Genomic DNA, 13829 nt, shown 5'->3' with positions numbered 1-13829 from the left:
CTCCCAGTGAAGGACCTGCACAGGCCAGGGGCCTCCAACCAAAGCTGCTGTCTGAAGCAGGTTCAGGGCGAACCTTCCTTGTGGGGGTCATTGAGCAGCGTCTAAACGCTTTCATTCTTTGTTGCCCAGACACACCATGCTCTTTGCGGCTGGGCTGTCAATATTCTGAGATGCTTGGAGGCTAGATGCAGGCTCAGGAACCTGTTTGTCTCCCAGGGTAGAAACTGGAGGAAAGAGAGCAAGGGAAGAAGGCCTTGCAGGTGAGAGGAAGCAACAAGAGAAAATGGACCTCATAGGGGAAGAAGCATCCCAGGGGACTCCCAGGAGCCAAGGGGCAGTGCTGTTCTGGAAGGACCGAGAAGCTTCCATTGGGTTTATGGCCAGGAGTTGGCCCTTTGGGCAGCCAGTCTACTTGGGAAGGAGCAGGACAGGGGTCAGATAGCTCTGGGCTGACAAGAGTCAGGGGAGGAGTGGCAGGACATCAGAGCTGCAGCTGGATGGGCTGAGATAGGTGAAGACCTTTGCATATGGCCCAGTTCAACTCCCTTGGGAAGAATCCAGCAAAGAGGCTGACGGTGCAGGGGTACAGGAGAGAGGGAAGCTGAGTGATGGCACAATGGTGGGAGCTGCCATCTCTGGGCAGGGGTAGCCTGGGACAACCACTGCTAGGAGGAACAGGCTGGAAGGGCCTGCTGGGGCCAGTGAGGCCAAGCAGGGTCAGGTGGCAGGAAGTGCTGGGGGGTGCTGTCCACTTTGGCTCAGCCTTGAGATCAATATGTGATTGGGATGGGAAGTTAACTCAGCTCAGGAGGCCAAGCTCAGCTTTTATTTTGGGACTCTGAAGGCTGGCATAGCTGAGGAGGCTCTGCTGCACTAGCTGGCCTTCAGCACCTCAACTGGTTGGCTGTGAGCAACAGTTTCTGGGCAGGTGAGTCCTGCTACCCCTGAGCCCACTGAGGATAGGGGACAAGAGAGATGGGCCCAAATGCCCCAGTCAGGCCCTGAAGGGCAGCTGGGGCCTGCCTGGGGCCTGGCACCACTGGGGCACTTGAGTTAACACAAGGGGAACAGAGGCCAAGCCCCTGACATGGAGTCATGTTTGGAGCTGCGGGACACTCACAGAACGTTCCCATTCCCCAGATCTACGAGGAGTGCTCTGCAGGAAGCAGGAGGGGCTGTGTGAGCAGGTGGGTCAACCACTGGGGCTTTGGGCCCCTGACTGCTTCCACCATCCCTTTGGCCCACAGACTAGGGAGGTCTGCCTCTACCCCTGTGGATTTTTGCCCCCAGTAACAGCCATTGAGTGGCGTGTGGGGGCATCTCCTTAGATGCTTCTTAGAGCATTTTAGGCTCCACTGGACAGGACAGGACAGGCCTGCGGCATTGTACCTGCATTCCTCAGCCCCCAAAGTCATTCTGTTGGAACATCCTATACCTTGACGATGAGTAGGTCTTCTCCCTGCCAGTTATGGGGCTAAATGTGTGTATTCAATTTTGGTTACATATGATCACAGCTGGTGCTTCAGCTGCACTTTTACAGCACATAGTGTGTGCAAAGGGGTCCCCAACTAGCTTCCTCGCTGCCTTTGGGGAGATGTGGTTCCATATGCAACCTCTGCCACCTATGCACCAAGTCTTGGCACCTTGTGGGAGAGGCACAGGTCCCATCTCTTTAGGATCTGCTTCAAAATGGGGCCACATTTCAGTGAAACTCTGTAGAAGCCACTTTCTTGCTGTGAGTGGTTTGCCCTAGTGTGAGGTGAAAAGAGCACTTGTTTTCATGCAGTTTAAATTGGAAACAGCCTGCAGCCAAGATGCTGCCGGCAACTGCTGGTGGGGAGGGTGGGGAGAGGAGGAGGCCAAGCGGGGATTGGGCAGCAGATCAGGACTGATGGGTCGGGAGAAGCGGGGCCCAGAAACGGGGCACCGAGCTTGAAGGGGGCAAGATGGCGGCACACCCCCTATGTCCCGTTGGCCCAACATCCCAGACCACCAGGCTCTACCGTCTGTAGTGCTCAGGAATATCAGGGTTGCCCTTAGTTTAGACCTTGAAGGAAGGACAAGGGACAGAGAGGGGAAGGGTGGGAAGACCATTTTCTCCCGGGACCATGCCTTCACCAGGGTTTTCCTGGATCTCTGTGTGAAGTGATGGAATTTCAGTCTCCAGGCCCCTGCAACCTCCAGCCACCCTTTGTGGGTAACCCCTTACGTGAGAGACATTGGATCTTAAATTGGCTGTCTCCCTCTCAGTGGAAAGAGAGTGGTGGTGGAGAACTAGCTTCTCAACGCAAGCCTCCCCCTGCCCCCTGCCCCCAGTGCAGTCAGTCATCTTAGCGGCCTACACCATAAAGGATGTGCTTCTATGCTGTGATGTGAAAGGATCTCAGTGCAGGCTACACAAACTTCTTGCCCCTCTCCTGTCAGTGCCCAAGCATCCCAAGACAGGGAGCACCATCAGAAAGAACCAAAGACACCAGCAGGCTTAACTGACACGGGTTTGTAGACTCTGAATGCTCCCTGGGAAAATGAAAACACAGAGGTACTTTTCTCCTGTTTATTACAGAACGAAGAAAAAAAACACTTGCTTGAAACAGATGCCAGATTTCAAATGCAGAGGCAAAATACCAGGTAGCAATTAAAATGTCATTACACAGAGTCTGGACATTGACAAAAGTTTACAGGACAGTGGGTGTGGGTTTTCTGTAAGACACTTAAACATACGTGATGAAAACTGCAAATAGAAAACATCAGTGACAAAACCCAAATCAACTATTCATGTTTACAGGCTCATTTTTTTCCCCAGACTACAGAGCCTTACATCAGAACAAATACTGAAAGGCCTTAAATCAGGAGCATCTTGCCTCCACCCTGCAAGGTGCCTGTTAGAGTAGTACAAACTGTCTGAGTGATAAAGGGTAGAACCCTCAGAGATGCCCAGCTTACAAACTCTCTTTGCTTCTCTCAAATATCCAGAACTTTCTGCTGCTGCTAAGTCACTTCAGTCGTGTCCGACTCTGTGTGACCCCATAGACGGCAGTCCACCAGGCTCCCCCGTCCCTGGGATTCTCCAAGCAAGAACACTGGAGTGGGTTGACATTTCCTTCTCCAATGCATGAAAGTGAAAAGTGAAAGGGAAGTCGCTCAGTCATGTCAGACTCTTTGCGACCCCACAGACTGCAGACTACCAGGCTCCTCCATCCATAGGATTTGCCAGGCAAGAGTACTGGAGTGGGGTGCCATTGCCTTCTCCGCCAGAACTCTCTACCTCCTGGCAAATAATTTCTCTGCAGGCTACTTAATGATAAAATGGCTTGTGCTGTAACAGGCTCATCAGGAAAGAGCTAGAAGATGCTGCAAGGTTTGCAAAAGACATTAAGAATCACACTGGGCGATAGAAGTTTTAGTGGAAACGGGAATAGATGGCCAAGTGAGTTTCTATTTGGCATTTGTCAGTTTGCACAACATCTCTTGGTCACATCCACCACTGCATCAAAAGCGCAAGCAACTCCGCCACCTGGTTTGATAAGGTATGGCTGGAGTGAACAACACAGTCTGCATATTTGAACAATGTAGAATACACACGGACAATGGCATAATAAACAACTCTGTTGAAACGAAAGCCGTCATCTTAATTACAAACTCACAAAACGCAGTATAAACACTTCTGTCATGAACGTTTAGGAAAACCATGTACAAAATTTTCAGGTATGTACAGGTAGCTTGAAAAATCACCAGATTTCCATTTTGTCACAGGTAGAGAGAGGGATGGGTGTGGGCTGCCGCCCCTCAAATTGTAATGAGGCAATAAGCATGTGGCTGTGTGGGGCCAGTGGTAAATTTGCTATGGACTCACATCACTCCCCAGAGTGATGGCCACGTGGAGGTTTCTAGGGCATTTAAAGCTTGTCAGCATTCTGGGGGACGTGGCCCACACTCTGGGCCTTGGCACCCTTGTCAGCAGCCTGGTCTTCTACAGTGCCACTGATCAGCCTCAGGTTGCCCATCCAGTCTTCATCTGGGCTCTCGGTGGAATCCATCATGAAAGTGTCGAAATCCACTTCAGAACAGTCAGGAAGTGAAATAAGATCGTCCAGTGGGGACTGGGACGACGACTCAGATGGGCTCCCTGTTCTGTCACAGGGACTGGCCGGGGACTGGCCGGCAGCCATGATGGAGGGGGCAGCAGCGGCAGCCACAGAGCTTGGTGGCTCGATGGCCTGGATGGGACTCTCAGGCCCGAAGCTGACCATACTTTTCTGGAGGGACTTGGTGGCATGTGGTGTGGGCACGGGGCCCTGCACCGGGCTCTGCCTGACACTATTGTTGCCTAGCAGGCTGAAGCTGGGCTTGGCGGGTGCAGGACCCACCTTCTGGCTAGGTCTGCCTTCTAGGGCCACCCGACTAGGGGACACAACTGCCTGCTGCAAGGGAAACACTGGGGCTTCCAGGGAGGTTGTCACAAGGGCCTTGGCAAAGATGGCACTGCTATCATAATGCTGCTGCATGCCATGAGCTGCTTGGTTCGGGGATGGCTCCCTCAAGACTGGGGTGTGCAGAGATGCTGCTGCCACCACCCAGGAAGTGCTGTGGAGTACGGTGGACATTCCTGACATATGCGGCTGTCTGAGATGGTGAGGACCCAGGGCTTGGCTGCCCAGGGGCCTGGCATAGAATCTAGGCAGGGGCACTCCTGCAGGCGCAGCCTTGGGTATCCCCATGTGCTGGTAGATGGAGCCGAGGCTGCCCAGGGGGTTGTGGCCCAATTGTGAGGGTGTGGGAAACGGGGGTCTGAAGCTGAAAATCTCCTGGCTCTGCTGCCTGATGGGTGAGGCCATTCCTGAACTCAGACTGCTATGAAGGAGCCCAGCTCTGGGTGGTATCATGCACTGGCTGGGTGGGGAGCTTGCCTTGGTCCGGCTACACTTAGAGATGACTTGATCTTGGATGGCTACCGAAAGAGAGAAGCAGGGGTCAGTTCCAAAGGTGTCTTCCACTTGGGCTGCAGTGGCCATCGGGGAGCCACTGGCCCAGCACTGACCTCTCACCTCCTGCCCTTGGCTCCTACCGAGCATCCTCCTCTCCCCTTGTTCCTCCACCCTCAGCCTGGACTGCAGTTCTTGGGGGAAGCCCTCCTAGACCCCCCAGGTCTGTGCTCACAGCTCCCCTCCACCCAAGAGTAGATCACATTGGACTGAAAATGCCCATAGATTTTAAGCTCCATGAACGGGGTCTGGGCCTGCTTTTATAAACCCCATACAATCCGTACACAAGCTTGGTACCACCCATCCCCTGAAGGATGTCCACCTCTTGACATTGGCCTGGAACTTGTCTGCCTGGTCCCTGCGGCTAAGGCACACCTGACATGCCACTCCAGCTTGAACAGGTGGGGGCATTCCGCTGGCATCAGGCCCGAAGGAAAAGGGGGTTTTGCAAGAGAATGGAGGAGTGATAGTGCTATGGCGCCACCAGGCTACAACAAAGATGCTGAACACTCATTGGAAGGCAAGCAGCCTCCTCTGAGCCCCAGGCAGGAATACCCCTATCCTGGCCCAATGTCACTACTGGCTGGGGACAACTGCTTAACACGTCTCCCAGGCTAGTTTGGCAGAGATCATCTGTAGTGTTTGGCTAACAGCTGTATCTTCAGCCAATCAATGTTGATTACATGGTTGAGTCAATCTCTTCAATCAAACAGTGATTTCAGAGTCATTAAGACTGGGCCTTCAATTGGGACTCTACTGACACTTTCCATGCGACAGATCCAACCAAGGTGCCATGGAAGTGCTTCACAGACCTACTCTCTTTTCATCAATGCTTTCCAGAATCATCTCAGTAATGGTTTATGCTGGAGGGAATTCTCCCCCAACCTCACACAATCTCCACCACTCACCCCTTTGAGAACATGGACTTTTAACTGTTTACCTTGAAATTGACTCATCCGTTGGGCGATACGTGAACTGCGCTGTTCAGGGGTCATTGCCATAAGACCTGATCTCTGCTTCTCTTGCTAAGTAGAAGATGAAAAAGAAGTGTTAGATTCGGGCTACCAATAAATTCTAGCCTTGGTGTTGCTGTGTGGAGACTCAAGACGTGACTTTGGTGTAGCAGAAAGCATGAGTGAACACACCAACAGACACTCGCATGCATGCCCCACCCTCCCAAGCAAAACTCCACAGGTATGGATACAAGTAGGATTCGGCACCTGAGTTAAAAAGCAATTGCGACAGCATAGGATGGGGCGGAGACACAGAGCTAAACAGCAAGAGCATGGAGAGAAAAGGTTTAGGCATTCTCGATGTCCTTCTGCTCGGGATAGGGCAGCAGTGAGATGCAGTCACCAAAGGAGGAAATGTAACATTAGGCTGCATTAATAGAAGCAGAGTATGTAGAAGGAGGGAGGTGACAGTCCTACACTCCTCTGCTTTGACCAAACCATATCGGCAGTGCTGACAAGAGTTTGGGCAGGCCAGTCTCAGGGAGACCCAAACTGGCTGCACCCAGAGGACACTAAGCAATGGGGCTTGGGCTCCCAAACACGTGGGCAAAGAATGGCTGAACCAACTGGGGATGTCAGGGGTGGGGCAGAGCAGCCTTTGGGCTATGTGGTGGTGGGTGCCCAGGGTGTCATGGGGAAAAGGGCCAAGGCTCGTTCTGGGTGGTCCTGGCATGAAAAGCAGGGGTGATCACTTGCTCACATGGATGCATTGCCCAACACCCAGAGTAGTCACTCATTCCCAGCTTCCCTTCGCTTTCCTGATGGGAAGCAGCATGGGTGACGGGAACGGGCTTCTGATCTCCATCTCCAAGCTGGGTGGGCACAGAGAGGAGCCAAGCTTCAGGGCTGCAGTCCCAGCCCCAAGTCTGGGAGCGCCTCGAGAGGCCCACCACCAGAGAGCCAGCTGAGGGCCTGCAGAAGGCATAACTTGCCCCAAGACCCTCAGCCCTTTGGTGCCAGGCTGTGGCTGGGCCCTGGGTATGACTCACAGTCCATTGCTCACCCACTGCCATTTCTCTCCCTTTCTCTGCTCCTCCGTGTGCCAACATCCAAGGCAGCCCCATCAGGGAGCACATCTCCCTGAGTTTACTTTGGAATTGCATCCCCCACACCCCTGCAGAGGCCAGAAGAAGACTTGACCGGACAACACAGGCTGCCCGGGTGGCCTGCTTCACCGCTCTTGGATGGCTGGCGTGTGAAGGGGCTGGGGCAGACAGCCGGTGCTTGGGAGAGTGCCCAGCTCCCAGGTCTGGCGGCAGTTCCCAGCCTCAGTTCCTGCCAAGGCAGAGGACGAACACGAACACGTGGCAGTGGGCGGACTACCTGGCGAGCGATTTCAGCATCCTGCCCTTAGCTTGCTTCCTGTCCAAGCTCTTGCTTCCCTTCCCCTGGGGCGGCCCTCTTCCTGCTAAAGCATGCCGTTGTTGCGGGGGCAGGACCCGAGGATCACAGGGGTCATAAGATCGCCAAGGCCATGCCGCTGGGAAGTCGGGGAGATGGGGGTTGGGGGGGGAGTGCTGGGCTCTGCCTGAGATGCTTAGGGTGGGCAGGCATTTCTGAAGGCAGCTCTCACCTCTGGTCTGCCCAGTTGCCCTCCTACTGCGCCAGGAGATCCGGGCAGAAGATCTATAGCCCCAGCTTACTGATGTGACAGCTGAGGCTCACAGAGGGTCAGTGACGTGCTCCAGGCAACACGGCTGGGTAAGTGCAGTGTCTCCCAGCTGCAGGTCCAGTGCTTCCATCTCTCTAGCCTGCTGCTTCCGGGACCGGCTCCTGGGCCCTCTGTCTACACCAACTCTAATTCTGTCTACACCAACTCTAATTCCATCCCCACTGACTGCTCCATTAGGTTCACCAAATGACACAGTAGTACAGGGTGGGAGAGGGGCAGGTGGCGGCTACAGAGGGCGATGCAAGAAAAAGCAGGGAATGACAACGATGGGCCCAAGAGTCCAAAGGGAAGGAGATAGAGAGGAAGACACCCCCAGGGCCTGGGAAACCAGAGTGAAGGCGACGCTGGGGCAGGGGTCAGAGTGGAGGAAGTGGGCAGTATCTGCCAGATGACAGAAATTGCTTCTTAAAGGGTTAGGGTTACAGGGACAGCGGGATGTTGGCCAGCATTCATCCAAGGAAGGAGAAAAATCCGGCACATCTAGAGTTGAAGGGAAAGTCTAGTCGGGGCCACAGAAACTCCAAGTCCAAACAGAAGGGCTGATGCTGGCCATCCGGGGGTGTTGCTGTCAGGCAGGAACCTCTTCATGCCACTGGGGCATGGGGGGGCACCGCCAGCCTTCTGCTCCCCGCCTGGCCCCTGTCCCTGGCAGAACAGCCAGAGCGTTCTCTCCAGGCCCCCCAGGAGGCGGCTTCCTTTGTTTTGCAGACAGAGGCCCCCATCCTTTGTTCTCAATCAGTGTGCTCCAAAGATAAGCCCCAAGAAAATAGTTGTTGCCTTTTGACACTGACAATTAGGATCGTTGGAAAATAGAGAAAACAGGAAATGACAAATGTTTTCAGTGACCCAGAGGAAGTGATGGCTGAAAGTGGCTGCTTAGTGACGGACACTCTGAAGGATGGTTACAGAGGAGCTCAGGCAATCAGTGCTTTTCCTAGGACTGCGGGTGGTTGTCATGGCACTCGAGATTGCTGTACAGGTGACACCGACGGGGCAGTGGCAGCTGGGCTCTCTGGGAGCCTAGGTGTGCTTCCCCATGTTGTCCCCGGAAGGAAGGAAGTCTCCCAAAGAACGTGGGCCCAGGCTCCTCCTTCCATCCGGCCAAGGGACCACCCTCAGAGAGGCCTCAGCCAGGATGGTGATCCAGGAAGTCCTGGGACTGCTTTTCTAAGCTTCATGCTAAGGCTAAGGAAACTCTGGGGCTCACTTGAGGTGTAGCACTCCATCCAAGTGTGCTAGGCATAAGTGGAAGAGACAGGCGCAAGGCTGGCCCGAACCCCCCACTGCCTCCCAACACAGCAGAACCCAACACACAGCTACCCAGGGGCCAGGCCGCCCTGCGGGCCTCAGCCTTCAGCCACCGTGGGTGGGGGTCTCTTGTGAGCCCCCGAGCAGCACCTGATACAGCCTCTCTCCACTGCAGCCCATGCATGGTTTCATGACAGAGTCAACCCCTTCATAAGGCCATGGACACGTTAACTGGATGGGGGATGGGAGAGGCAGAGGGTTGGCAAGACCCCTACATGGATGCCCACGCTGGCTTCCTGGGCTTCAGGTGGATTCAGCCTGAAATGACTTGGCCCATGATCCCCAGGAGGAGTGTGTTCTGACTGGGAAGGGCTTCCAAACGAATAGCTCTGACAGATGAGGGATGGAGTCTAGGGAGGAAAGGGGGGAAGGGAGAGAAAGGGAGAGGGAGGGAGGGAAGGGACAAAGTGAGGGGGGGTGAAGGAGGATAAAAAAGGGCTGTGTGTGGGGTTTCTTTTTCCAGCATTGGGGCGCTCCTGCCTCCTCCCCAGAGCGCCACACACAGAGCAGTCTGCAGGTAGCAGAAAACACGCAGCTCTGTGTTAGAGGCTCAAAGGTTAAGGAGCTCCAGCGTGTGGGCTGCTTTGTTCAATACTCCACTATGAAAAGTACCTTCTTTGGTAGCTTTTGGAAGCCAAATTTGGAAATGGCTCACTGACTCTTCTGACTTTTCCTTTGGAATGACAGGAAGACAGCATTCTGCATGGAGATCTGAGTTCTAGGGGCTCCCACAATGCCCCTGGAGGGGGACTTCTCAGAACTGTGGGCCATGAAGATGCTTCTACCCAAGCCCTGTTTGAACGGCATGGATGCTCTTAGGCTGACACTGTCCTCAGGCATCCTTCAGACACAACACAGGCTGTCCACAGTGAATGCAGGCCTGCTTCACCATGTCCTAACTCTCCCTCCTAACTCTTGGAGCCTGTGACTCAGTTTCTCTGGAGTGCCTCCAGATGGGAGTGCTGAGGGAACCCCAGAAGCCAAGGCAAAGGCAGGCCATACCTGTTGTTTCCGAAGGCCTTGGCTCCGTGCCCTTCCCTGCCCAGTGGGGGGATGGGGAGGGCAGCCTCACTGACTCTGGGGTCCCCAAAGCAAACTGCTGGATCCCGGGTGGGTAAAGAGAGTTTACCTGGCAGCCCAGTGAGCCCCCGTGTCAGTCAACTGACAAACACATCTTGTGGGTCTACCATGGGACCTAGTGGGTCTACCATGGGTGGGGCTCTGTACCAGCCCTGGGGTGGTACTGTGTGTGTCTACTCTCAGGAAGCTCACCATGGAGGGAGAAACCGACAAATAAATCAATCAAAGGAGATCACAACCTCAGAACAAAGTGAAGGGATGGGGAGGGGAGGCATGGCAGAAACCCGGGCTCAGGGCTTGGGGCCAGAGGGTCCATGGGGACATGCAGGTGCTAAGACAGGAGAAAGCTGAGGGTCTCCCTTTGGCCCTGGGGGCCCCTGGAGCAGGAGTCAGGGACCTCCCCTCAGTGATGGTGCTGTCCTTGGGTTGGATCCAATCTGCAGCTGCCATTGGTAACTTCACAAAAATCACTGCTGTTGAAAATGACCTCCAGAGAGCTGGAGGTCGCCTTTTCTCCTCTCCACTTTCTGTCTTTGCAGTTGACTTCTGACTCCAGGCATCTCTGCCGGAAGGGCCAGACTTCCATGCTGTGAGTGATCTGGCGGCAGAGGAAACAAATGTCTTTGCAGCTCGCCTCTCTTCTCTCCCGGAGGTGGGGGCCTGCGTCCTCCGTCTCACAGAAAGTCTGGCCTTCCTGAGTCTGGGCTGAGCTGTAGGTCCTGTCTCTCCAAGCCTTCCCCACCACCCCGCCCCAAGGCAGGCCCAACTTCCATAGCTTAATAGTGAGGATCTGAGGGCCAAGATTCTGCCCCGCCCTCCACTGCAGAGTGGAAGGGTTGGCTTTGAAGAGAGATAACATGCTGGGGAAAGGAGTTCTCAACATCAGCTCACTCGGATCTGTCGTTCTTTGCCTTCTGGGGACATGGAACACCAGGGTGGAACTCAGACACATCCTGAGTGGACGATGTCCCCATTTGTTTTTTGCTAATTCTCTTTCTTCGGCAGTCTTGTGCTGGACAAGCCGAAGAGCAGTGACTCTGACAGCATGTAGGAGAAGGGTTAAAAAAAAAAAGAGAGAGAGAGAAATCGATAGCCCTTGAAAGGAAAGCACTGCTTGTTCCTGCAGGCCAAGGCCTGTGGGATGGGAGAACAAGGCCACGCAGATAGAAGCAGCATTTCCATTAGAAGCCAGAATCCCAGAGGTCATTTCAGCTGGATGAGCATCCTCTGATCACTCTCTCTCAGCAAGTGCTCCTTTCTCTACTTTGCTCTGCAGAGAGGGCTGACGTCCTGCACATACTGATATGTCATGCACCAGAACAACAAGTTCATGAGCCAAACAAAAGTCTCTGCAACGTCTGCTCGGACATCATCTTGCTGTCATGACCACTAATGCAACTCCTTAGGATGAGTTAAGCCATTTCTTCCAGAATCTGGAGGACGATGCAAACTCACAGCCCTCTTGGCCAGGCCTGGCTTGGCTTTCTTCTGCCTGTCCTCCTCGAGTGGGGCCATCTGACTTCCCACTTTGTGAGGTGCACACGAATCTCAGGTGGGGTCAAAAAACACCTCGGGGTGTGGAGCCCCAGCAGATGGCTGGAGAGGCAGCTCCCAAGTGCCCGCCAGCTATGGAGTAGGCAGGCACCAGGCCGGGGGAGGTGGGGTGCGGGCCGAGATTTGTAGTTCCAAAGGCGTAGGCCCTGTCCGCCTACAGTTCACAGTCTGGTCACAGGGACAGACAGGCAGGGAAGGAACTGGGGTGCTGGACGGCCAACAGCAGGGAGGGAGTGACTGTCCCCGGGGTGATGCCCACTTAGTCTCCCTCTGCTGGCTTGGGTGGTCTCTTTGCCAAAGACTGACTGGGATGCAGCAGAGAAAGCTCTGGACATCTCTCCGAGGTGCACAGAGCTTTATGGGCCGGGCTGTCACCTCCTCTGTTCCTCCAACAACACTGTGAAGCAGGTGGGCAGGCTGAGCAGGGGACTGTGGCCCAGTTGACAGATGAGGAAAGCGAGGCTGGGGGGGGAGTGACTTACCAACAGCGTCGCAGCTAGGCAGTAGTGGAGCAGGCACCTGCCTCCAGGCCTTCGGATCCCAGCCGCCCCAGGGCGCTGCCTCTGAGGTGCTGTACGAGGAGGTGACTCGGGCCAGCTCATGAGCAAAGGAGCTGCTGGGCAGGAAGGACTCACTCCCCAGGGCCTGGCAGGACGGGGGCTGTCGCCCGAGGCTGACCTGGGGGGGCCTGGCTTCCCCAAGCTTGCAGGCTTTGTCTACATGAGTCTACAACAACCATTGAAGAGTCTGTCAGCGGCGTGGCCACAACTTGCCTCTGACTACTCCTGTCACTGCCCTGACCGCTTAGACGGGGGTCATCTGGGGCTTTGATTACACACACCAACTAGCCTGGGCCAACCAAACCCAGAAGCTCTGCGTTCTTAATTGTCTTGGGTCACAGACTCCTCTGAGAAGTCTGTTAAAAGCTAGTCTCTTTCCACAGAAAAAGCACTTATGCTGGTGTCTCTCCCTTCCCAGCCCACCAACATTTTATATATAATTTCAGGGGTTTTCTGGACCACTTACTACCCATCCATGGGTCTCAGTTAAGGAGACTCTGCCTCTATCAGTCACTGTCTGGTTGGAAATGGGCATCAGGCTAGGTCAGATAGCTGGTACATCAATGCCCAATCCCGATCTGTCCCCATGCTCTCCCCCTTAACAGAGCACACCATTCTACACTGGTCTGTAGGTACATGTGTGTACACGTGTTGAGTAAGGTGCACAACCAGGCAGTCAGGCAGGAATCTCCCAGCAGCCCTGAGCTGCAGCCCTCAGGCACTTCACCCTGCCGGGGCCCTGAGGATTAGGGACTTTTGTGTGGGTGGCCCCTCATAATGTTTTAGAAGACAGAGATTTCATCTGAATTGAACATCTGACCCCATTCTTTCAGCCAAAGGCAATTAAAACCCTCACACTTGATATCCATGTCAGAGGAGGCCGCAAGACTCCACGGAGGTGCTGAGGGAACCCTGACCTCCTGCTGAACACCTGGCCACGGGGTGCCCAAGATGACCAGGGGGAGCCTGCCCTGAGGAGAAGCTCTTTGTATGTAAAGCAGCCTCTTCATTCACATGCTTTTCATACCTGAGCTTCGAGTGATCACCCGTGTCTTATCAAACATCCCAGTAGACAGGGAAATATTTATCTCCCGATCCTCAGCTAAAGAGATGGAGTCAATTCAGTAAACATGACTAACTGCCTACAGTGGGCAATTCTCTGTGATGGATGACAAGACACTAGATATTTGGATGCCTCATCTGAATTGAATTAATGGTAAAAACTGCCACCACTGAACTGATCAAGCATTTGCTAGGTACCAGGCACTAAACCAAGTGCTTTTGATCCTCAGTCTCACTCAACCCTTGAAACAGCTGTATGTGAGGCAGGAACAATTACTGTCCTTATTTTACAATGAGGACACAGAGGCCCAGAGAGGTTAATGAAGTTGCCCAAAGTCACACAGCTAGTAAGTAGTAGAGGAGGATGCAAATGCAGGTTTGCCTGGTTCTCAAGTCTACATGGAGTTTGGCACGGTGCATGCACGTGTGCATGTGTGTGTGTGATTAGCCTGTCATATGGAAAACAAGTCTGAAATGTAGATACTGTTCAAATGTGCCATTAAGAGAAGTACCGGCCAGGTTTTACGAGGGGGCCCCAGGGCAAAATTTTAAGAACTTAGGCTCAGATGGTAAAGAATCCACCTGCAATGTGGGAGAC

At 54.0% G+C, this 13829-nt stretch overlaps 1 protein-coding gene across 3 annotated transcripts in view; it reads right to left on the bottom strand.

Moving 5' to 3' along the window:
- Window positions 1-2540: 2540 nt before the first annotated feature.
- MAMLD1 (mastermind like domain containing 1) overlaps window positions 2541-13829 on the bottom strand; it is a 117617-nt gene continuing 106328 nt past the window's right edge. For 2 of the 3 annotated variants that reach the window (XM_018044593.1, XM_018044594.1), the window contains 3 exons: window positions 12092-12335; window positions 5923-6007; window positions 4853-4948 (listed from right to left, as the gene is read on the bottom strand). In XM_018044593.1, coding sequence (XP_017900082.1) covers window positions 5967-6007; window positions 12092-12335 — 285 coding nt within the window. In that variant the 3' untranslated portion in view covers window positions 4853-4948; window positions 5923-5966. Of the gene's footprint in view, window positions 4949-5922; window positions 6008-12091; window positions 12336-13829 lie in introns of all 3 variants that reach the window. The other variant, XM_018044592.1, reaches the window with a different exon arrangement.

Source organism: Capra hircus, unplaced genomic scaffold, assembly GCF_001704415.2.
Source record: "Capra hircus breed San Clemente unplaced genomic scaffold, ASM170441v1, whole genome shotgun sequence".
NCBI lineage: Eukaryota > Metazoa > Chordata > Mammalia > Artiodactyla > Bovidae > Capra > Capra hircus.
Note: the sequence above shows the minus strand (reverse complement) of the source record. Positions and strands in the feature narration are given on the sequence as shown.